Source organism: Myotis myotis, unplaced genomic scaffold (genome assembly GCF_014108235.1).
Source record: "Myotis myotis isolate mMyoMyo1 unplaced genomic scaffold, mMyoMyo1.p scaffold_m19_p_10, whole genome shotgun sequence".
Lineage (NCBI taxonomy): Eukaryota > Metazoa > Chordata > Mammalia > Chiroptera > Vespertilionidae > Myotis > Myotis myotis.
This window is the reverse complement of record NW_023416314.1, coordinates 35,557,829-35,583,466: the sequence shown is the minus strand read 5'-3', so window position 1 is coordinate 35,583,466 and position 25,638 is coordinate 35,557,829. Positions and strand designations below refer to the sequence as shown.

Below are 25,638 nucleotides of genomic sequence, written 5' to 3'. Positions count from 1 at the left end.
CAATTCTCTCATTTATAGAATGTAAAGGTTCAAATGGACTCTTCTTAGGTCACTAAGATTCTATGACTCTACATCAGCTTTAGTTCTGAGCATGATACATTACTCAGCACAGGCCTTTGGGATCACAAAAGGGCTATGCAATCTCGAGCCGCACTGTTAGAATCACAGTACATCAGAAGTGAATGGGGAACCAGAAGACTGAGTCCCAGCCTCCCAGTTGGGATGAGATCTCCATGACAGCGTCCCCTGAGGACCTTCAGTCATTGGCCTCTCCCAACCTGATGACACATTAGTTTCTTCTACAAACTCACCATTGGGGAGGCATTAGGTTCCTACTTGCGCAGTCCCAGTGATAAGGAGCTTGCTATAGTCACAGGAGGACTATCTGACCTCTCGCTAATTCTGATTGTCAAGATTTTTTTTTTTAATTGAGTCTGGGTCCCTCTCCTTATAACTCCTTAGCTTCTGGTTCTTATTCTACCTGCTGAGGTGACTTGAAACTAGTCTGTCCCTTCTGCCTTTGACCATCCTTGAGGAGTTAGAAACAGTGATTCTGTCTACCAGCCACCTCCGGGCTGGGGTGTCTGTCTTTTTGGACAGAGTCCTTTGTGCTATTACTTTTAGGATGCATTTTCAAGGCTTGCCCTCGTCTTGCTTTTTTTTAGAAGGAGAACTCCTGCTAACTCTTTACCCACTCAGTATTCTTGCTCCCTGCCCTGGGCGCCGTTTGCACCACATGCACTCCTCCTTACAGGCTACATCATGCTGTCCTGGTATCACAACTTGAACTCTCTGGCCCAGGGACGCTAATTCATCTCAGTATTTCTGGAACCTAGTCCAGTGCTTGGTGATTGAAGTTTAGAGACAAATGCACGAGTGATACTGTCAACATCTTCTGAACTGACTGTCCATCAAACACCTTAAGTTCCTCCTTACTTTGGCTGTTACTGTAACTCAACCAGATGTCGACCTGTGCAGTGGATGTTAGAGACCCCAATGCAGGACCTCTCCTGTATCCCTGGTAAATGTACCTTGTAGGATTGGCTTCATGGTTCCAGCTTGTTCTTCCCTCCTCTAGGAGGGAAAGATTTTCCATGGAATGTTCTGTCCTGGTGCCAAATCTTGGTAGGTGACACCCTCTGGATTTGGGTCCCCCCAAAAAGTTTCTTACCCACTTTGCCTGTTTCCCACTCAGCCATCCTAGGCCCACACTTGGGTAAAGACAGTTGGGCACTACCCTGCTTTGATAAGTCACGAGAGAGAAGGGGCTTGTTTTGAACTAAGGCTCCGGGTTTGGCTCTACAGCAGAATGTCAATGGCTGGGGAAGCACCCGGACTGAACAGCATCTGTACTTTGACAGAACAATTTTTAACCATCAAACAGAATTTTGGCCTGACTTACAAGCTCCCTTCATGAGAGGAGGATCGTGGGGGAAGCGAGTGAAGACAAACATGAAAAGACATTCTTGTGGCTGTGAGCAAGCTGTGGGCAGCTGGCCTTGCCAAGATCTCGGTGGAATTAGCTCTTGCCAAGAGCCAGGCCTCTGGAGGGAAACCTTCTAGTGGACGTGGATTTGAACCTGACACCAAAGGGGAGGCCCGGTTTTCAGGTGAAGCCCAAGCGGCTTTGGGCCAGTCCAAGCTCTGCTGCTTACTCCACAGGTGAGTTATGTCACCTGTCTGAGCCTCAATCTCTTCATGTAAAACGAAATTAATGATCATAATCACTTGGCAGAGTTTTTAATTAGATCGATGGGATAATGGATGGGAAAAGCGCAGGTCCCATTCCCTGGGCCTCATGCTCTGTATAAATCCCATTTTTCAATTCAACGAGCTTGAACTGCTTCTCTTGTCTGCTACTCTTTTGAAATTTTTCTTCATGACTTGTATTTTTCATCTTTTTAATGATCTTTTTGGCTAACTTCTCTGGTACTGTTTTCTGTTTATGAATTCTTGTTAAGACTGGAGGTCTCACATGTCAGTGTGGGGTGTGTGTATGAGAGCATATGTATGTGTGTGCGTTTGTGCATGTGTGGGCTGGATGAGGGCTTGCCTGGAGTATGAAGGTTACAAAGATGAGTTAGGCTTGGTCCCTGGATTTGCATATGCACACTGTCATCTCCAACTACATCTCTAGTCTTAGAGTTCCTCCTGGCATCTGAGAGGTAAGAAAGAAAGGGAGGCAGGGAAGAGGGGAAGGAACATGGACAAATGCTACCCATTCACATACAACAGAGATCTTCAGACACTTAGAGGATAGGCAGAGATTTTCCCATACATTATGAGGGTCTATGTTGGGAAGAAAATTTAAGCCCCATAATGCACTTGCAAAAACTGCCCTGAAACCCAAGCTATGAGTTGTTGCAACTTGGGCTACTGTGATGTAATTTTGCAGGCTGATACGGGAAAAATGGCTGATGCTTACCTCTTAGGAACCCCTGCTCTCAAGGGGCAGTAGCGATTGCAGGGGGAGCACAAACAGGAGGGATCACAGCCTGGAGGCACTAGAGTGAGCTTTTTCCAAGGGCTACCAAACATATGTTTTATGGACCCACCCTTACCAAGCACAGGACAAAGGACCAACCATTTGCCATCTCATATGAATGATGGTCAAATTTTAGTCCCTATGGCTTGTTTTTGATGACTGCTTCATGGCACGTAATAATGTAGTCAGTAGTCAGAATAACTGTTGCCTACGATGCTGGCATCTGCTGTTTCCATTAAGTAGGCAGCCCTGAGCTGGAAGGTAGTGCAGACAGAGAATGAGGAGGGAGATTCCTCCATGCTGTAGGAGAAGTCTGTGCTGAGGCCCTAGCTGGGATGGAACGTGCGCAGGGCAGGGAGCCATGGCCTGGCCTGGCCAGATTACCTGTGGGGACTGGCCACCAACCTCTTCCAGCTGGGCACCTTCCCATTCCTAGGGAGTGAGAGGAAGGGGGAGGGCTCCCCGTGTCAAGCTTGCCAACCCATTAAGAGGCACACATGTCTACAAACAGATGAGCCTCTGCTTCATTATCACCTCAGCCGGGACATGTTCACATCTGATATTGGATTAAAGAGGTGCTAAAATCAATCAGGCTGCAGCATCATTTCCAACCCAGAGTGAAAATCAACCTTATGGGCCCACACTTAGCCAGATGGACTGCCACCACCTGATTTTATTAAAAATAGAGAACTTGTCACCACCGACAGCCTAAATATTCCACTTTCCTCCTTCCCCTCCCCTTTTCTCTAAAATGTTCTTATTGTTTGTACTGTAACCATTATCTTCTCATAATTTAATAACTTGTAAATTTAATAAACAGCTAATACTTATTGCTTACTTACCACGTGCCAGACCTTGGAAATACAGCAATGAACCTGAGTGGGGCAGGGAGCTGAGATTGATCAGACACCTGCTGTGTTCAAGGTGCTTCCCCATCCATCATAGAATCTAATCCTTACAGCCAATTTATGAGCTAGATAGTGGTAGGGCCATTTAACAGACAAAGAAGTTGAGGTCCAGAATGGTGAGGAGATTTGTCTAAGAACACATAGCTAGCAAATGCCCAGGGACCCAAGGTCAGAGTTCTGTCCTCACTCAGTGGTTTCCACAGACCTAGGTGGTTGCAGATGGAAAACACAGCAGGAATGGTAAGACTTCTGGAGCTGTCTGGTCTGTAGACAGTGGTCCACGAGGCAGTGTTTTATATCCTAAGTCATGAGGCAGGAGACTATATTTAAGGTACCCTAGGTTTACTGTGAGAACCAAATGAGAAGAAACTGCTTAATTTTTAGCCAAAGGGACTTAGGCCAGAGGGAGATACAAGGTCACACAGGTAGTGAGTTGCAGAACTGGGCATCTGAATTCAGGTCCTCTGAACCTAAATTCCATCGTCTTTCCATGTTGCCATTCCAACAGCAGTTCTGTGGCAAGACCACGAGAGCAGGGCTTCACTAGCCCTGGTCAACAAAAGGCCCCTTACCTGCCATCTTGCCTGCTGATCGTGTATCCAAAGAGAGGGTTATTGACGAAACTGATGTTCACACCAACCAGCGGGGTCCCATCTGATGTCATCACTTGACCACGAATGACACATGCGTGCCTGTGGGTAGAGAAGAGTAAATAACATGGTCTACTTCTCATGCACAGAACCCTGGCTGACAGGGAGCCTCAGGAGGTCAGAAGACAGAAGGCAGGTTGCTCAGACTGCTCTGGTACTCTGCGGCTCATGGTGTTTACTCCAAATGAATAATAACATTCTTTTCTTTTTTTATACTGCCTTATTGTAAGGCATCAAAGTGTCTCCTAAAGATTTATTATTGGACCCTGGCCAGGCGGCTCAGTTAGTTGGAGCATCATCCTGATGCGCCAAGGTTGTGGGTTCGATCCCTCCTCAGGGCATATGTAGGAGGTAAGCAATGGGTGCATGGATAAGTGGAAACACAAATTGATGTTTCTCTCTCCCTGTCTCTAAACTCAATAAATAAGTACATTCATTTTAAAGAAGAATTATTATTGGGAGATGTTTTCAGATATCTCACTCAGAGGTCCTTTTCTAAGGATACGATCTTATACTGTAAGGAGCTAAAGCTGATCTGAGAGGGCTATACAGTGTAGTTATGCATGTGAATCTCTAGTCCTGTGACTTGTGTTCAACCCCAGCTCTTGCCACTTTCCAACTCTCTAAACCTGCACAATATGTGACAGCTCTTTGAATCTGTTTTTTCATCCTAGTGCACAGTAAGCTCCACCAATGACAGTGGTTATTATTGCCTCTAATAGTCTCACTGGAAGTGGACGTACGAGAAAGTGAACAGAATAGAGGGCACTTTTGCATCTGGCATTGCAAACAGGAGAAGGGCAGATGCTGGCATCGTCCCCCTGGAGTGGGTTCTGAAACCTGTGACCTCTCCCAATATCCCCCGCCCCACTTTCCCTCCAACTAACCATCTGCTTCCCCCAAACTCGCCAGGCAAATTTGGTTAAAGCCTGTGTTTGTGCAATGTTCCTCCATCTGCCTCAAATGCAATCCCTGCACCCTCTATCACTGTTTCTTCTCCTTTAAGACCCAGCTTCTAATGATGCCTCTTCCCTGAAGCCTTTCTTGATGGCCCTAATTAGAACTAGTCACTCTCTTCTAAAACCTGACTCAACACCTTGAGACCGTACCCCACCGTACATGTTTCTCTTCTCCACTAGGTCATGAGCTCTTTGAGGGTAGGGTCAAGGTCTATTTCTCTCTCTCTCTGCAAGGCCTGGAAATGCCTCACAAGTACTAGGCCATTGTTGTTGTTTTTCAAAAAAGGTGGTTTGAGTAAGTTGGTGGGACAATTAGAGATGATCAAGAATGATGGTGTTTTTCCTAATGTTTCAGAAACAAAGCCTTTTTGGCAGATGACATTTTAAAAGGACCCCAAAGTGAAAAACAAATACAAGCAAGATCTGCTAGGTGGGGACCCCCTTTTCTCTCGGGGTGATTCTGAAGGCAACTCTGTGGAGTCGTAGTCCCTGCAGAAGCCAGAGAAAAGCCAGTTGGAAAATCACTGAATGAGAGGAATGGGAGGAAACTGGGGTCCATGAGGTTATGTTATTTGCCCCAAGCCACACAGAGAGGAGGTGGCAGAGCTAGGCCTTGAATCCAGGCCTCACAACTCTGGGCCCAACTCGAGAGCAGTCTGTTTACTATGGGCAATGGGTAGAAATGAAGGTGAGCACTAGGTCAATGTAATAAGGGATCAGGGCACTGGGGGGGCGAGGAGGCAGCCCTCATTGGCAAATCAGAGGCAAGTGTTTATTGTACCCACAACTTTCTCCATTCGCCTCGGTCCAGAAGGCTTTTTTTCTGGCCTAGGGAAGAGCCACAGATGAGGTCTGGGGGCATTCATAAAAAAACTCTCAAACGCAGCCTCTGTTTTATTAGGTGCTTACATCTCTACCTTCTAGAGTGATAAACTTTTCTCTGTTGGATGAGAAAAGCAATTAACACCAGGTTTGTAAGCAGCTGGTCTCACTGGTGTCAGCTTGTCCTTTCTGAAGGCAAGAACAGTAAGAACAACTACCCACAATGCATCACACTCCCTGCCCCCCACCCACCCCACCCCACCTCACCTCCTGACACACAATCTGGTTAATGCTAATTCAGTCAGTAGTTTCCTTCCGAGGCCCTTGGTCTAAATGCAATTACATGGCAAACAAGTTAAGCGGGCAAGGCTCAGCAAAGACTCTCAGTCCTGCTCTGAAGGTCTCCTGATATATTTAGGCAAAATTATCTCTCCGCTAATGGGAGATTTATTCCATTAATTGTATTCAGCTGGTGCTGAGAGATGCTTTCTTTAATGGGGGAAAATTGAATTTCTTACTGCTGGAACTTGGTCCTTCTAGATAGAGGATTACTAACAGATCCCATCCCCTAGTGCTGGCCCCTATGGAGCCTTCTCCTGACATGTGTGTCTTCAGGTTCTGCCTGGACAATAACCAGCTCTCTGGAAATGGTTTCCTTTGGGGGCTGCCCTAATTGCTGCCCCTCGGACACATGTGGGCCAGCCTCCTCTGATTTATCTTTCTTTGGGGATCCCCTGATAATTGGGAAACGTGAAATCAGCACCATTTGGCTATCCTGTGACCTCCACTTCAGCAAGCCAGAGCAGATGTCATTTTAGCCCAGGCTCCTATGGATTGCTTTGGATTCTGGACAAGATTAAGTTGACTCCCTGTGCCGCTGTAGGCCACAGAGACCTCTTGCCAAAACAGACATTTGGCTCAGGAATGAAGTCCTGGAGAAAAACACTTCCATCTTCCTCCTGTTTGACCATGATTTTCAGTTGTCAAGAAAATCCAGGGTAACATAAAGCCTTCCCTGGAACAAAGGAGATGGGGAAGTCTGCTCTGCGGAGGCCTCTGAAATGTGTCTCCTGCCACATGTTTTTGTTCAGGGAGGTTTAAAAAGATGTGGGTGTTGGGCTTCCAAATGCTTTTTTTTTCTTCGTCCATTTATTTAATGGATGCCACCAGTGGTGTACTGCCAAACATTGAACAATTGACTTTTGAAAGAAAAATAGTTTTAATTTGTAGCATTTGCCTATATCTGTGGTGTAAATACTTCTGTGATGGCTGATTTCAACTACCCATGAGATGTCACTGAACCCAGAGCTGGGAAGAGAGGCACAGTAATATACCGTCATATAGTATTTCCACCACAGAGATACAATACTAGTAGACCCAAATAAACTCCAGAGCAAAAATACAGTAAAATAACTAGGAAGTGATAAGTTTTGATTATTTATTACCTTTTAAAAATATAATTTCTTCAAGTTTAATTTTATATAATTTAATTTTTTAATAATATTCGTGTTTAAAAACTAGCCTATAGCCCTGATCAGTGTGGTTCAGTTGGTTGGGCATTGTCCCATGCACCAAAAGGTTGCTGGCTCCATTCCTGGTCAGGGCATGTGCCTGGGATTTGGGCTCGATCCCTAGTAGGGGGTTGTGAAGGAGGTACCTGATAGATGTTTCACTTTCACATTGATGTTTCTCTCTCCCTCTCCCTTCCTCTCTCTCTTTAAAAAACAAAAATCAATACAAAAAAAAAAATAGCTTGCAGAATTCCTCACAAGTCAGTTCTCCTGAGCTTGTATGAGCCGGCTTCTGTATTCCACTGGAACACCAACCCTATACAAAGGGACAATGTGGCTAAGAAATCGTTGCTGCTTTGACCATGACATTCCACAATGGAAGACGACCTTGGCAAGAAATCACTAACAGAGGGTACAAATCATAGTCACCAACTTGGCTTCCCAGCTGGCTCATATGATCTTCTTCTTATCTGTCCTATATTTGATGTGTTTTGCTTTCCCTTGGTTACTGTCTTGGCATAATGGAGTTTTGGGGTGTTATTTTCTACTCATCCTCAGAGTCCCCACTAAGCTGTCATCACCTCAGTGAGGCTATTATCAGTTTTTCCTGGCACAATTTATCACACCTCCTCTAAACCTTCCAGGTCCTCTAAATCTTCCAGGTATCTCTCCATGACAGTGACTGTCATATTATTATATCACTAGAGGCCCGGTGCACTAAATTTGGGCACTCGGGGAGGCGGGGTGGGGTGGTCCCCTAGCTCGGATTGTGAGAGGGTGCAGGCCAGGCCAAGGGACCTCACCGCACAATCGGGGAGGGACGTGGGAGGTTGGCCAGCCAGGGAGGGACTGTGGGAGGGCTCCAGGGCGTGTCCAGCCTGTCTTGCTCAGTCCCGATCTGCCGGACTCCAGCAGCAAGCTAACCTACCGGTTGGAGCGTCTGCCCCCTGTTGGTCAGTGCACATCATTGCGACTGGTCGGCAGGTTGACTATCTACCCCCTGGTGATCAGTGCATGTCATAGCAAGTGTTTGAGCGGCCTTAGCATATCATTAGCATATTATACTTTGATTGGTTGAATGACCGACTGGATGACTGCACGCTTAGCATATCAGGCTTTTGTTATATTGGATTCACATTTACATAGCTCTCTTACATACTTATCTGTGAGCTAGAGGAGGGTGGGACCGCATCTCTGGTGACTACAGTAAGCATGGGATATTGCTCTCTGAGACTTCGTTAGGTAAAAAATGAGCAAGTCACTGAAACTCAGAGAGAAAGACTTGCTCCAAGGTCAGACAGCAAAGAACTCAATTGGCTGAGCTGACACTCAAAGCTAGGACTTCTTACTTCTAGGTCTTTATTCTTACTACTGTTATATATCTGTAGTCACTAAAATTCACTTTAACATCATAAAAAAAACTGGGTACCTGCTAAATTGCTAGGCACTGTGTTAGGTGCTGGGGGTTTCAGAAATGCATGCAGTGCAGCCCTCAGTTGCTTGCTGGAGCTCACCAAAGCCAATGTGAAATCCTGAGTGTAGTTGTCTCTGACACCAGTGAGTCAACACATGAGCTTGGCATATGTCAGGCAGCTGGGATACAAAACAGGCAATTAGGCTGGGCAAACTCTGCCAGGAACGAGTGCTTGTGCTAGGCCAAGAGGGGCATCAAGCATGCTGGCATTAGTCCAGTCATGCACTCAGGGTCTGACTGAGGGCCATGCTGACACCAAGGAGGGGGAAGGTCAGCCTGGTTGCTTCCTGAGGGCAGTGGCCAGGTTTGGGATCAAGACAGGATACTGCTGGAGAGACAAAACCCCTGCGAAACAGAATCAAGCAAATAACCCAACCTCAGCAGTCAGTCAGGGAGAAGTGGTAGGGGTGTGGTGAAAAGGGCCCTGGGCAGGGTGGCCGTTCTAACTGCATGACCTTGGAGACTCCTCTGACCTCTCTGGGCCTGCATTCTCTCCTCTGTCAATGCAGGCTGAAGTTTATCACAGCTGGATGTAAAATAGAATCCAACGCATATATAAGAATGGATAACGGCTTTAATCTGGTGCCACTCAATCTAGCTCAAGTAGTTCTGCTACATGCTTTAGAATGTTGATGGAGCTCATACAATGCTTATACTTATCTCTTACTTGTTTCCTCTCTCTGGAACCTTCCACCTGTCCTGTTCACAATTGACAACTGCCTAGGCCAGTGATGGCGAACCTTTTGAGCTCGGGGTGTCAGCATTTTGAAAAACCCTAACTTAACTCTGGTGCCATGTCACATATAGAAATTTTTTGATATTTGCAACCATAGTAAAACAAAGACTTACCTTTTTGATATTTATTTTATATATTTAAATGCCATTTAACAAAGAAAAATCAACCAAAAAAATGAGTTCGCGTGTCATAAGTTCGCCATCACTGGCCTAGGCTCACCCTCAGCACCCACCTGGAGCATTCACCAAATGGTACTCAGAACTCCTGGCCCTCAGGGCTCCTCTGCAGAAACGCTGAGTGCTGTCACATATCAGACAACCTTCCCCCCAGCAGACCCTGAGCTCCCTGGAGTCAGGACCACATCTCCCTCACTGCTGTGATCCTCGCATTGAGTGTGGCTGATGCCCATTTCTGAGTGGGCAAAAGAAAGCCTCCACCCAAACAAGGGTTTGCCCTGGAATTTGAAAACAAGGTACGGAGTAAGCTCTCTCTCTCTTTTTTTAAAAATATATTTTATTAATTTTTACAGAGAGGAAGGGAGAGGGATAGAGAGTTAGAAACATTGATGAGAGAGAAACATCGATCAGCTGCCTCCTGCACACCCCACACTGGGGATGTGCCCACAACCAAGTTACATGCCCTTGACTGGAATCGAACCTGGGACCTTTCAGTCTGCAGGCCAATGCTCTATCCACTGAGCCAAACCAATTAGGGCCGGAGTAAGCTCTTGATAAGTTATTTACTGAAGGAATAAAGAGCTGATGTGTTCTGTAACTGAAGGTGATGCCAGAGAACTTGGAGTTACTTGACCTTGGCAGGGTTATGACTAAATAGGGAACTGAGGGCTGAGGGGCTGGGCCTGTCTAACTGCTCTGCCCCAGCTGCCTTGCAAAGCTTGGCTCCTGCCCTCAGAGGCCGCTGGCCTCCGCTCGCAGGCCTCCTACTTTGATTCTGTAGCCCCCTCATCTGTACCTCTTTTTTGAAAAATTAAAAACAAAACAAACCAACTGTCAGAAATTAAGTTACATTTGTTATTCAAGTGTATATTATATGAACAGATAAAGGAAGGTGAAGGGAGAAAAACTGCAGCTTTAACTTCTTTTATTAAATGAACACTGCTAAGGAAACTTGTATTCAGGAGATTAGAATAATCATTTGGGATCTAGGCGGCAAAAAGATCTTCAGTCCTTCTCTGCCTTAAAATATTTGCTACTCTCTGCCACTCCTGGCTATGCAAATCACTCCTCTGCATTACCCATTTTAAGCAGATTTATATGCCTGACCTGCACCAACCCTTAACCTGTTTTCTGCTAATTCATGCTGATTGATGGGATCTTTCCAGCATCTACCACACTTTACCTGACGTCTTGTGGGAACCTCATTTAGGCCCAAATAAGTAGTCCCACCTCATGGCCTATCAATCCACCCCAATCCAGAAGGTTCCGAGCAAAAGCCTGATCCGGTCCACTCTGCAGCCTTCAAGACCTTCTTTTGAGCTCGGCCACACAAGCTGCTCTGCAGCTCCCTCTCTTGTCTTCCATTCCAGAGCTCTGGCTCCGTTTCCTTAACCAGCTTTTCCATACTCACACTCTTGGGAACCCACTAGTCATGCCATGTAAGAGACCTTCCTGACCATCTCTTCCAAACTTCTCACTGTAGAGGTGAGAAAACAACGTCCACACAGGGAATGAACTTGCCCATCTCGCAGGAGTTGCTGAGGAGCCAGATTCAAATTAAGGATGCATCATTTAGTATCTGTGAGAACCCGGGAAAGTCACCCCACCTCTTAAACTACTCACTGCCTGACACGGCACACTGCTAAACAGCTCTGATCACCCACGCCTGTGGGCAACCTCTTCTGTATGCTGATGCTCTGGGCTGAGTCCTCTCCCCCAGGAGCCCTCTGACATGCTTTCTGCTGGCTGACAAAGGTGCACACAGGAGCAGAGCCCTTGACTGTTTATAACACTATATTTCCAGAGATGTGAGCCCACTGGTGTGGCACAGCAGAAATAGAACCAAGAGGATGGCTGGTAGAGATCATTTTGGAGGAGCAAGGCTCCTGACCCTGGATGGTAGGGATGGCCAGGCCTGGGGAACATGGCTCAGAAACATGTGCCTGGGGCCATGGAAGGTGTGTATGTCTATAGAGGCCTGCTTCTAGGAAGACTTCTCAGGAATTGGTTTGTGCTATTAGAAAAACTCCAGGCAGCTCTGCTTAACTGTGACTCTAGACATAGTCTCTCAGTGGACAAGTTCATCCATTACTGAGTGTCCTGTCTTTGGTCAGAGCGTAGAACAGGTGCTGCTTCACCTGAAAGGAGAGACTAGGATGGACCACAATGAGACCTGCTTCTGGGTAGGGCTGAAGCTGGGAAGAGACGCAGAAAGGGGCCTGACGCATGTCCAGCTCACAGGCTGATCTCAGGTGTGTAGCAATACACAGGTGGCAATTAAGGGAAACAGTCATTCAAGGGAGGAGGAGGAGGAATGACAGGGGCAACAGGCATGGTGTGGAAGCTCCTAGGGCAGCTGGATGTGGACATCCCGTGTGTCACCAGGGAATGATGCCCAGGTTCCTAAGAAGAAAAGGGATGGAGCTCCAGACCCAGATATGGCAGGGGTGGAACCCTGGCAAGAGAAGGTAAGGTAAGACTTGATTCCTTAGATGGCAGGGGTGCCAGGCTACTTAGGCAAAGAAGATGAGGCTGGGATTCTGGAACAAGACAGACATCCATTTGGCAGAGCTGGCAAGCAAAGGGTGAGAATGAGGAACAGTTGAAGGACTTGAGGCTGAGCTGTTGGGGTTGCTCTAAGCCAGTGATGGCGAACCTTTTGAGCTCAGCGTGTCAGCATTTTGAAAAACCCTAACTTAACTTTGGTGCAGTGTCACATATAGAAATTTTTTGATATTTGCAACCATAGCAAAACAAAGACTTATCTTTTTGATATTTATTTTATATATTTAAATACCATTTAACAAAGAAAAATCAACCAAAAAAATGAGTTTGCGTGTCATAGGTTCGCCATCACTGCTCTAAGCCCTTCTCTTCAGATTGGGGTTGTTTCTAGAGTCCTGCAGGCTGGACTCACAGGGTTGAGTCTCATGGACCCACAGGGGAGGCGGAGCAGGGGAGGCAGACTTCTCCCCTCTGCCAGAATACTGCCCAGAGGTAGCATCTCCCCACATCACAGCCCCTCACTGTGGAATTCACTTAGTCAACTCTTAATGCCTCCAGGCTCGGACTGGAGGGCCCTTTGGATTCACTGTGGAGGCGTTTGGTAAGTCCTCACCCAATATTCTCCAGAAAGGACAACGTTAGTAATGCGATACATGGCTCTCCAACATTTTAACTTCTTATTGCTAGACATTTATCAGTGTTGGGTAGAAACACAGGAAGTCCCTGAGCTTGAACACTGCAATCACTGCTTGAGAGAGCTCTCACTTAGGACCCCAGGATCTCCAGGACTCGGGCTTTGTCACCACCTTGCTGAGCCAGGAGCTTACCCTGGGATAAAGCTTCCTCTTTTACCACAAAGGGTTGATGACCTCAAAGGTCCATTCGCCTCTGCCCGCCATGGTGTGGGACATTTGCGTCAATTATATAACTATGCTAATATTTTAGGCTAAGAGTCTCACTTTCATCCCAGTTCTCATGGTGACACTAAAACCTACACGAATATTGATGCCATTACTAATGCTAACACTGACTCTTGCTGTTAGCGGTAACAGCTACTAACAATTATTAAATGCTTATTACCCTGACATGTGTTTTACATCTTGTTCAATCCTTAGACATTCCCATGAGGTATGGATTATTATCCTCATATGACTGATGAGGAAAATGAGGCACAGAGAGAGAAGACACTTGTCCTAGGTCACACAGCTAGCAAAGGGTGGGGCTAAGATTCAAGCTGAGGCTACCTGCCTTTGAGGCAGTGCTCTGAAGGAAGCACTGAGACCTACTGCACATTAGCTTTTGTGTTTTGTTGTTGTTTTTTGTGTGCAGTATTAGAGAGAAAGTCAGGGTCACCTGGGGTTGTAGTGTTGTAGCAGCACCATGCTGTCGAAATTTCTGAACTGATGATGCTGAGGTGGGAATATAAAGGGCCTAAAAGAGAAGAGGCCCAGCACATGGGATCCAGGGCCAATCGGTGTGGCTCTGTATGCTGGCTCTGCCACTTACAAGCCCTATGTCCTTGGCCAGGTTACCCAACTTCACTGTGCCTCAGTTTCATACCTGTAAAAGGAGGGCGGTGAAGTCCCTATGTCTTCTGGTTTGGGGGAGACATAGAGGCGTTAGTCCTTATGAAACTTACAAAGCATTTGGAACAATGCCTTACACATGGGCCATCCTTGGGAAATGTTGTCTGTTATTACTGAATGTGTGCTATATGCCAGCCACTGGGCTTTGGGGTAATTTATGTCATCAAACTTCCCAACCACCTGCAGGGTGGGAATTAGTAAGGCCACGTTACAGATGAAGAAACTGAGCAAGCTCTCCCGCCTAAGGCCACTTGCTCTAACTTGCCCCGGGATTTGAATGCAGGCTCTCTCCTCTAAACCCCGAGTGGTTCCAGCTCCAGCACAGCATCCTCTGCCAACGCTTCCTGTGATGGACAGCTACGAACAAGCTCAAGCTACAGAGCAAACAGAGATTACAATTCGTCTTTGAAATCAATAAAGGGACGATCAAGTGGCAGAGGAGGAGTTGTTAGCTGCTCATCGGGATGATGTGAGAAGTTGCTGCCTGCATCCTGAATTAAATCCACCTAGTTGCTTTATCACCATAAACATTCATTTCAATGTGGGGAGGGATTTTTAAAAAACCAACATGAATAATATATGATGGTTGGCATTTTGGAGGAAGCAGGATCCATACCTTCTTCCATCTTCCATCAGGGTAATTTATCATTGTCTCTCTCTTAGGCCCCCTCCCCCTTTTAAACTGGTGGGGTAGCCTGTCAGCTCAGCTTGTACTGAGTATAATTCAATAATAAATTCGCTCAGAGGCCAGCTGTCAGGAAGCTGGTGTTTATTTGAACTCCATTAGATGCTCTCTCCCGCTCAGCCTCTCCGAGGGCTATCTGAGGCCAGGGGCGGGGGTGTGGGTGAGGAGGAGGTGTCGGGGGTGGGAGGTGGAGTGGCAAGCAAATGCTTTTCTGTAACTGCTCTGCCAATGACAATTGTATGTGTCTTCAGATCGGCAATGGGCTGATAAAAAATTATATTGCATTCATAATCTTTTATCCACCCCCTTTCCATTATTTTGTTCCTCTTGTAAACTCTTGTTTTAAAAATCCCTGAAAATTCTGTGCCTTCACAAAGGGTCTGAAAGAAACTCTGAAGACTTATGAGACATCCAGGTGACTTCCCTTCTGTGTACAGCCCGTGTGAAGTCCTAGAGGAGATGAAATGCTCTGATCTGGTGAGTGAATAGTGAAGGGGCATAGCTTTTCTCTGTTCCTGCTCCAAACCACCTTTCCGGCCTCACAGTTCTTATGCTCTTCCTTCACCCACATGTTTCCCCCGTGCGCCGAGATCATATACTCCAGATTCCTAAGACCATCTTGATTTCAAATGTTAGAGCATGTCTGTTGACTTCTGATTGGTAAAATAATATCACCATAATTATGTTCTAACCACATTAAAATTCTCTCCATTCTCTGACTATCCTGGAAAGCTATGCTGGTTCCTCAGTCTAGAATGCATTTTTAAGTACTATTCAACTGAAACACATATACAACCTATGCAGTAGTATGTACTTACACAGACATAGACACACACACACACACACGCACAAAACCAAAACAAGTTTCATGAAGTACATATCCATTTTACAGTTTTACACTAATATTTTCCATCTGGTTGTTTCTAATTCCATTTAAATTTACTTCTATTAAAAACAGAATTTCAACACACTAAATTGATTTTATGATGCACTCATGGGATATTGTGACCTGAAGTTGGATAAATTCCTCATCTGAGGCTATGTTTCTATTGATTCCACAAAGAGAGGAAGGGAGAGAGAGAGAAACATCAATGTGAGAAAGAAACATTGATCGGTTGCCTCCTGTACGCACCCTGAATGGGGATTGAACCTTGAACCTATAACCTAGGGTATGTGCTTGGACTGGGAATTGAACCTGCAGCCTTTTGGTGCATGGATGTCGCTCCAACCAACTGGGGTAGGATGAATAATATTTTAGTGGCTAACCCTCCTCATTGAAATCTCTGTCTCAGGCCAAAGGCCATCTCCTACCAGAAGTCTTCATTCATTAGTCCACTTGCTTGTTTGTTCATTCCTTTACAAAAGCAAACATTTACTGTTGCCTACCCTGAGCCAGGTCCTGTGCCTGGTGCCGCAGACACAGAGAGGCACCAGATGCAGTGCCTGTGGTGTGTGGAGCTCAGGGATATGGATCTACAGTGGGAGTGATGGCCCATCTTGAACTCTCAGAACACTGTCTTCACTTCTCTTCAGACACCCAGCAGTGGCTGACTGGATGACTCACTGACTCATTCTACCATTCACTGTGGCTTAGTCTATATCAACCCCCATGCTAGGCACTAGGGGTTCAATGCCTAACAAGGCTCGGGACACACAAAGAGCCCGTCATGTAATGGGGTACAGATGCTTACTTTCTTCTTGCAGGCCCAGAGCAGAGTAGGTGCTGACCAGTAATCCCCAAACAGAGCCTGTGTTCTGTGGGCACCTTGTCCCTCTCTGAGCCTGCCCATGGGATCTGACCCTCTGTACAGTATATGATCCTCAGCCTCCTCTGGGATGAATGCTCTGGTCACCCAACCCTCCTTTTTCTAAAGTCCCCCTGACTCATTGAATCTTTTCTCTTTGGGTTCAGTGTGTCATGTCAGCTGACTTTCATAACAGTTTGTTTTCACCCAACTACTAGCCTGAGTGAGCTGATAACCTACTATGTGTAAGGGAGCCCAGAAAGACCTGTGCCAGAAGCCAATTCTAGCATGTCAGATTTTCAAGAATTTCATCTAAAGGTTGATAGAACTTGGGGACTCAACAAGGGCTGAGTCACATATGTTATCACCTGTTGGGAATGGCTAAAGGCATTTCCCCAAACCTGAAAAGGGAAGATTGTTTGCTGCCAGACAGCTCAGGGCATCTTAATCTACATGTTATTTCTTCCTACTGGCCAAACACCTGAACAGGTGTAGGCTAATTCTCCCCATTCTGACAATGTCTCTGTATATGAAACCCTGACCCTTTGAAGTGTATATCTCTGCCTCACCTCAGGACAAATTGTGTTAATAAAAAGCATGGGGTCCTGAGACGAGGAGATCTTAGTTCCTTTTAGCTAAGCTCCTCTGACCCCCATATGCCTTTCAAAATTATATTTCGTCTCTGGACTCTTTAAGTTACACTGCTCCTTCTCCAGATTTCCTGAACCCTTCTAATGCCGGAACAAGAACCCCGGCAGACTTGAAAACCTCACATCACTGCTCTCACAATAGTGTCCTCAAACATATCCTGAACTGATGTTCAATAACTTGGGGGTGGCTCTTCTGTCACAACCTCTTCCCATAATTGGCTAACCTGCCCCTCATTGGTAAGCCACAATTGTTCACTGAAGTGATGTGGCTGTCCCCTGCTCAGATCCTTCACCCAACCAGTCCTTCCTAAGAGAAGAGATACTACCAAAGCTGTGTAACAGGGAAAGAGCTGCCTTGGGTGCTCTTTGAGGAGGAAATGTCCTATGCTGCCCTCTTACAGCTGTCTGATCCCACGCTCCACAGTCTGGGTCCTGTTATCTGTCCTCCATTCATGGACAATCTAGTTGGGGATCCTTCCCATCCCACTCAAGTTTCAAGAGAGGGCACTCTGCATTACACTCTCCCCAGGCCTCCAGGTGAGGGACAGGTGACAGGTGGGGTCCAGGCATCCAGGCCAGGAAGGAAAGATGGCAATCCAACCACCTAATCTGGTGATGGTGGTTCCTATGCCTACGATGTCCTCTCCTACTTTAGACCTACTATAGATGAACTGCAGTCTTTCTCATCTCCATCACTTTATGTGGAGTTGAGGACAGCCACACAGAATGTCAGATAGAGCTACTGTATTCATTAAACTTGTACTGAACACCTGCTTTGGGCCAGGCATAGTCCTGAGCTCTAGGACACAGATGAACCAGACAGCGTTTCTGAGGGACGGCTTCCTCACTCTGAGTCCATCTGGCAGCCCTTTTGCTTCAGTTCTGAGTCAAGCTCTATGCGTTCCTCTACGGCAGAGGTTCTCAACCTGTGGGTCGCAACCCCTTTGGCGGTCGAACAACCCTTTCCACAGGGGTCGCCTAAGACCATCCTGCATATCAGATATTTACATTACGATTCATAACAGTAGCAACATTACAGTTATGAAGTAGCAACGGAAATAATTTTATGGTTGGGTCACAACATGAGGAACTGTATTTAAAAGACCAGAAGGTTGAGAACCACTGCTCTACGGGGTGCAGCCCAGCCCAGAGCCCATTCTGCATGGCTGGGGCCCTCACATCCTGGGGAGCTGCTCGCATCTTTCCCCCGAGGACCACCCCTGCTCCTGTATCTCTGACACCAGCAGGGATGCTGCGCAGAAGCATAGGGAGCCCCCTCCCTGAGTCAGACACACAGCTGCGAGTCTGCCGAGTGAAGGAGCTGTACTTCTGGGCCTGCCTTGCCTTGCTGGGCTTAGACATGCTGCTGGGTTTCTGGTTGACAGACTGCTTCTTGGAGCCTGTTAAACAGACTCCCATTCAGACTATACAAATTGCAGCACAGCATATGAGGTGCAGAAGGATATGGGGTTTTCTGTCAGTCACAGGCCTTGTTAGTGTTATATACAGGCACCAAGTCAAGTCTGTGTGTCCCTCAGAAATCCCACTCCCTGGGAAAGTGCCACTGGATTCCTCCCTAATGAGGATCCCCTGACAGCCGGCTGGCATGCTGCTGCCTTTCCCTTTTCCCAAACAAGGACTGGACAGTCGGAACCGGTTTCTCTCAGGGTAGCTGCTGGACTTTCCTGGAGCACAAGTTACTTTCAAGTTTCACTTCCAATTAAGGAAGTGGAGGTGGAAGCTCTCTGCAACATCACACCATCACCTTCCTCCTCATCACCACCTTCTATATATATAAAAACACAGGTAATATGCAAATTAGCTGGGCATCACGCAGGGCTGGAGGAGGCTGCATCACGACAGCTCAGGAGGAGCTGCGCGCACAGATGGGCGGGAGGGGACTGTGTGCAGCCTCCACCCCAGCGGACACACAGACACCAGGGGTGGAAGAGCACACCCCCACCCCAGCGGACACATAGACACCAGGGGTGGGGGTGTGGCGTGGCTTGGAGCACACCCCATGTGGGTGGCAGCAGTGGCCGGAGCAAAGCAGCCCTGGCCTCAGATACCTGGTGGCGGCTGGAGCAAAGCAGCCTGGATCCTGGGTGCCAGAGGGAAACCGGTGCCAGCAGCCAGGGAAAGGAAGGCCTATTCTTGCACGAATCTTCATGCATTGGGCCTCTAGTTATCTTATAACTAGCAAGCATTCTGTGGGTGGCCAGCACTACATTGAGATTTTATGTACATTTTTTTTCTATTTAATTCTCATGGTGACCCTGCAAAATAGACATTACCACCCCACTCTTACTGATGGGGAAAGTAGAGCTCAGAGAAGTTAAGGAATTTTTCCAAGGTCACATAGCCAGAAAGTGGATGCAACTGACTTTAAATCCAGCTCTGCCTCATTTCAAAGGCTGTACTGTTTTCACTAGGCCAGGCTGCTGCCATAAAAGCCACCATTTACTGATCACCTGTGTATCTCGCCCTGTGCCAGGTGCTTTATTTTGGGTAATGCTTTCAATGGCTCTTATGAATAGTCACTGTTCTTGCCAATTTATCACTGGAGGCAGGTGCACAAAGGTTAACTCATTTCCCTGATGCCACACAGAGCTAGTGGGAGGTAAAGCCAGGACTCAAACTCTGGGCACTTTCTGTCTCTCCACATTCCTTCACCTGCGAGGAAAGAAAGTAATAATCCAAACTTGGTAACTGATTTCACTGTATCCTAACTAAGCAAATAAGCACTGTATTTCTGGCCCAGATTGAGGCCATGGGATATGGAGGTGGTCATCCATGGAGAAAAGCATCTGCTGTCTCCTGGGCTAGTTTTCCAAGAAAATCTATTTGGGGACACTTGGTAGTGATGGGCAGCTGTTTCCTTTGAATCTAGATCAGTGAGGAGTAGGGATATAATGACTCAGGAAAATGTTAGGTAAAAAGAATTTTTACAGTAACATTTGGAAGCTTCCATTATCCATTCATTTGCAGAGCACATACTAGAGTCCAGTATTATAGGTTTGAGGAGTTGAATGGTCTCTTCTTTGAACCCATCTGTAATTTAACTGAAGGTGACAGATATAGAAATAATGCTACTAATCTGTAATGTGATTTTCAGTACATGATTTAACCTCTCCGGACTCTGGAACCACAGTATAAAATTAAATAAACCAGATAATGTATCCATCCATCCTCCTTCCTACCGTCCCTCCCCTTATCCCTCCCTCTCTCCTTCCTTCCATTTCTTCATTGTTCAAGGCAATATCTATGCATATTTGTCCTGAGCATATTCGGTATATGAAGCCCTTTGCCCAGAGCTGGGCACCCAGAGAGGCAGAACCAGGCTCTGAGGCACAAGTTGGCCTGACTCTGAGGCCTATACTGCCCTCCCACTGAGAGGTCAGTTTCTCTCAGTGCAGGTTTCCCACATTCCCCACTAGACAGGCTCCTTAAGGCAAGTGAGACCTGCTGGAGCCACACTACTGAGGTCCCTGTGCAGGTTCCACTGATTCTCCGCACACAAGCAGCAGGCATGGCCAGTGACCAGAGGACACACAGGGGTGCATGGTCCCTGCTGGCACTGGCTAGGTTGGCATGGTGAGGGCATCCCACAAGCAGAACAGCCACTGGAAGCCAACCAGCCCTAAACAGATTCCATAATGGGTCCAGTAAAGAAAGGCTGAGTAAGTAGTATTCCTCTTGGCTGGAATAATATTTACATCTCCAGTTGACTGAAAGGACTCATGCCATGGGAAGGCCCACAGCGTACATACAAAACCACACAGCTGGGTGAGAGAGCCAAAAGCTTCTGACCCAGAGACAAAGGCAGTGTTTCTGGCCAAGATAAAGGAAGAGGGGTTTCCTTGCTCTAGTGCTGCCCCTGACTCTGCCGCTTGACCAGCTTGTGAATTTGGGAAGGTCACTGAACCTCTCAAGGGTAGGTTGAAGGATTTGGACTATGAAGTGCTTTCATCTCTAAAAAAGTTCCTTTGAAAGCTTTTACACATTTGCGTCATGCCTCTCTGTCTGGGATCAGAGCACTTCCCTACTTCTCTTTCTGGTCTTGTCATTGTTCCTATGAGAAAGGGCGGGGCTGGGGAAATCCTGGGCCCTGGAGTCTGCTAGGCCCTGGTGCAAACCCAGCTCCATCATGGCCCAGCAGCGAGGCCTTCTTCTTGGAGTCCCAGTTAAACTCTGGGGGTGATAATACCACTTATGGGGGTGGCTCTCCTGATTCCTTCTTAGGTCCTGGCTCTTCTCCCCTCATTCATTCTCCTTGAGCAAACTTTGGTGTGCTTGTGGTCAACTCCTGCGTGTTTCTTGGTGGCTCTCAAATCAAGATCTGCAGCCTTACCTAACCAGTGCATGAGCTGCAGACTTGCTTATGAACTATAGACATGTCCTCTTATGTGCCCTATGGAGGTGTGTCCCTTCCTTGCCCTTAGGGTGCTCAGGTGGAGGTCATCACCTCACTCCCAAACCTGCTCAGCTCTCAGGTCCCTGGTGAGGGTACCACCATCGACCTAGGCATCTGAGTAAGAGACTCCTGGCTCTAGCATCCCTCAGATCCAACCCATTACTAAGCCCTCCTGATTTCCCTTTTTAAACAAAACTTGAGGCTGTCCTTCACCATTCCCACCCTTCATCACCACCGCATTATCCCCTCAGGGCAGGAACTCTTGGCACAGAAATCATGAAGGTAGAAGGTACATAGTCTGTGAGTGCTCAGTTGAACTGAGCAGACTTTAGAGAAACCTCTGCATCTATGAGGCATTATTATATTGGAAGACGTTCAAAAGAAATTACTATAAATCCCTCCTTTTTGGACACCTTTTCCTAGTTCACAGACCCTGCTCTGTGGGTGAAGAATAGAGAGCAATCTTTTGCTGGCTCTTGTGCCCTTTCACGCTCCTGGGTCTTTGCATGTTCCCTCTCCCTGGTCACTCTCTCCCTCCAGCTAGTTCCCATCTTTAAGACGCAGTTCTTAAGTAATGGCCTTCCCCCTACCCAGGAGCACCTCCTTTATGATCTCAGAGTTGCCTGGGGGCATATTTCTGGCTTCTCACACTGGAACCATCTCTTTTTTATGCCCCTAGTAAGTGTACTTGGAGTGGCCAATGAACAGGGCTGTATTTTATTCATCTCTCTGATTCTAGCACAGGGCCTGCAGAGAGGAGATCCCAGGAAAAAACTGCCCAATGGCTGACACAACTAAAACCTGTGAAAGAATGCACTGGCACATGGCCTGGGACCCTAGCAGGTGGACCCACCACAGCCTGACAAGCCTCTGGACAGCAGTTCTGACGGTGAGCAGTGTTAGAGCCTTTCAGCTGGTCTGGGACTGCAGACTCAGGGATGGCTGCCTGCAGAGTGGGTATTGATCCTAGCTTCCCCCTGGACCATTGATTTCTCATTCTCCCCATCCATCACCCAGCAGGAACAACAAAACTTTGCTCATCAAAAATGCCAAATGCCTTGGAGAGTGTACCTTCTAAATGTGGTCATCTGAGGCCACTACTCTGCCACCCTCCCCTGACATTCCATCAATAGCCTTTGATGCCCACCCCTCCTGGCCTCCTCCCACCCCACCCCCATCCCCACAAATGTTGCCCTGGAGGTAATCAGCTCTCCCTCAGAGAGCCATGGCTGAAACCAGGGCCTAATGGACTCACCCTCCATCGAAGGGGTTCTCCCCGGGTATGATGTGTGTGCTGTCCCTGCCCACGAGGAACTTGATGCGGTCATAGAAGGAGTGCAGGTTCTGCTGGGACACAGGGGGTGGAAGCTGGGGGCTCCATGCGGGGTGGATGATGTCCAGTGGGTCAGGGGAGCCCAGGCACAGTGGGTTGACATGACAGAAGGGCTGGAGGCAGCAGTCGGGGTCCATGCAGTCGACCAAACCATCTGTAGGGGTGACAGAGCATGAGGTTTATGTCACTATGTTCCATCAGCCACGTTTGTCCACAATACCATCATTCACTTCCCTATTTCCCACTCACTGAAAAACTTTATTAAATGCCTGGTATAAACCAACACCTTTGCTGGGCACCAAGGAGATCCAGGTACTTCAGATCTGGTCCCAACCCACTAGTCTCACAGGAGAGAGAGCCAAGTAAGTGGACAGTGGACATATGCTAATTCCCCCCCCCCCCAAAAGATAAGAGGTAAGAGAACACATTGAACAGTGAAGTTTCTAAATTCAAAAGTTGGGCTCCGAAGGTGGGGACAGGGGATTAAAAAAAGGTGGGACTGCAGAGGTTGGCAGAAGCACACTGTGGGGCCTGGGGGTGGGGGGACAGGTTACAGAATTTGCATTTAATCCCAGGGACAATGGGAGCTACTGAAAGGTCTTAACACATTTCTTACCGCTCAGGAGTTTTCTCGTGTTTCGCGCACCATCTGTTAAGGACCGCTCACGAATGTTCTCGTTTTTCACTCCCATGGAAAAAGGAGCGAATCTAGATACTTAGGTAAATTTTGTTTGGTCCCTCTTCATAGAGGAAAATGTTTTACGAAGTACCATACGTTAAAAAAGTACTAGGAACTTTAATTGTTTAATTGTTTGTTTTTGTAAATAAAAATGTTATAATTATTGAAAAACAACACCTAAAGTGCATTATGATGATTTAAATAACGTGCAGTTTGCCCATAAACGTGCGGTCCCTGGCGTATGTCTTAGAGATCTCTATGCGGTATGCAATGTGTTAAGCAGGGGGTAGGAGCTGGGGAATATGGGAGGGGGTGGTAGCTGAGGTGGCACAGGGAAAAACAACCGCTGAGACTAGAGTACTAGCAGTGGGGACTGAGAGAAGTGGGTGGTTTTGAGACATTTCAGAGGTAAAAACATTAAGACCTGGTGATTGACTGGCTTTTGAGGGAGGGGAAGAGGCAGTGCCTCAAAGGCACTGTAACTCTCAGCCACTCTCCTGGCTTGGAGGTAGGTATGTGCACACCTGGCTCCACCTTTTGTGGGAGGGGCTTTCTGAGTTTACTGGAAGGTTTCTAGTCTCTGGCCCAGTGGCCATTAGCAGGGAATTCTCTTTACCACAAGGATAGATTTCAAATTATATGACAACTTCCAGCTTCCCAAAGTTCAAAGAAAGAAATTCCACCAGACCACAGGTTTTTGCTCGCATTATCTCAAAGGATTTTTACAGGCATGCCACAGACTAACTTAACATGGACAACAAATCCAGAGATTAGAGGATGCTGCCCAAAGTGAGGGGCAAAGAAATCCAGAGTTATAGTCTGTGTGTTGTTGGCAGAGAACAGTTTAAGGACCCCTGTTCCTGACAGGGAGGACATGGGTCACACTCTGCCTCTCCTGCTTATTAGCTGTGGCTTTGGGCAAACTTCCCCATGCCATGGGGCCTGGCCCTGTTCTGGTTATCTCTGCTGCGTCCTCTATACTTAGTGCAGGTGTTTAAAATATGACTGTTTAATAAAGAAATGAATGATAAATGAATAAATTAACCACTGAATCAGGAAATGAAACTAAATGACAGTCTATGAAAGCAAGAACACCATTATCTTCATTCTAGTTAATATACAGTGTTACATGGTGGGGGATGAATGAGGCTCTGAGACGGAAGTTCAAGTTCCAGATTGAGTTTCTGTACTTATTCTGAGTCCCAGTCTCGTCATGGACATGCTTCCCTCACTCCTGTCTTTGTGAGTTTGCTATATAGAGGCTGCCCACCAGAGTACCCTCTGGGTTCAGTTTGTCACATCTCTTATGAGGGGATTATAGGAGTGGGTGTAAGTATTTGTTACATAAAGAAATACACCCCCAGATCCAGCGGAGTACCTGGCACCCAGTAAGTACTGAATAAGGGGTAGTTTGCCTTCCTGATCTTGAACCTGGAACAGCCTCACTAAAATGAAGGGCCATATGCCTTCTGTCTGCTCACCTGTCAGATTCATCCTGAGATGTAGACAGGCCTCCTGTCACCCAGCACTGACCTGCATCCTAACCTGCGGCTCCTGTCCCAGGTCCCAGATACACCGACTAACTCCCTAGCAAAGCACCTGTTTCTCCTGCAGTCGGCGGGCATGGCCACACTCTCTCGCGCTGCCCTGTCAGACATCGCTTAAACACGTAATCGCAGCCCGCGCTGAGGGTGATTTGCATTCTGCTATTGACGTTAGCATGACAGATTCAGCTGCCACATCCATAACTCGGCAGAAATGCTCCATTATTCAATCCCCGCGAGTGGGGACGCTGACCATTAAATCGGCTAGCACAGTTGAAGGGCCGTGAAAAGTCATGGCTAATTTGAAATTTTATTAGCTCTCGACTGCTCTTGTTTACCACTGAAGCAGTCCCTGGAAAACAGTCTTCTACCTCCTTACAAACACACTGCTCTGTGGCACCTGGAAGAAGCTTAGCCAGAAATTATTATTGTCATTAATACTTTTAATATCAGCCTGATGATGGTGATGATGAAGATAACCACAGCTGCCACTTACTGAGTGACAAGCGCTGTGCTAAATGCTTTATAAGGAATGCTTTCAAGAGAATTGTCCCGGAGTCTCCCCAGCTCCAGGAAGTAGCCACTGTCGCCTTCATTACCCTCATTGTGGAGGGAAGGAACCAGGGCTCACGGTGAAGTCACTGGGTTGAGGTTCCACAGTTAGTCAGTGAAGAAGCTGACTCAGAAATCTGAACTCAGGTCTTTGTGGGGTAGGAGAGGTTTCTGAGTCTTGAAGAGACTTTTAGGAACTATTTCGTAAGTGGAAAGCATGGGTT

At 47.1% G+C, this 25,638-nt stretch overlaps 1 protein-coding gene across 1 annotated transcript in view; it reads right to left on the bottom strand.

The window, feature by feature from the left end:
• The window catches only part of TENM4 (teneurin transmembrane protein 4), a 734,586-nt gene that overhangs the window by 69,050 nt on the left and 639,898 nt on the right, over positions 1 to 25,638 (bottom strand). The window contains exons 17-18 of the mRNA XM_036324847.1: positions 22,562 to 22,793; positions 3,966 to 4,085 (exon numbers count right to left, since the gene is read on the bottom strand). Coding sequence (XP_036180740.1) covers positions 3,966 to 4,085; positions 22,562 to 22,793 — 352 coding nt within the window. The remainder of the gene's footprint in view (positions 1 to 3,965; positions 4,086 to 22,561; positions 22,794 to 25,638) is intronic.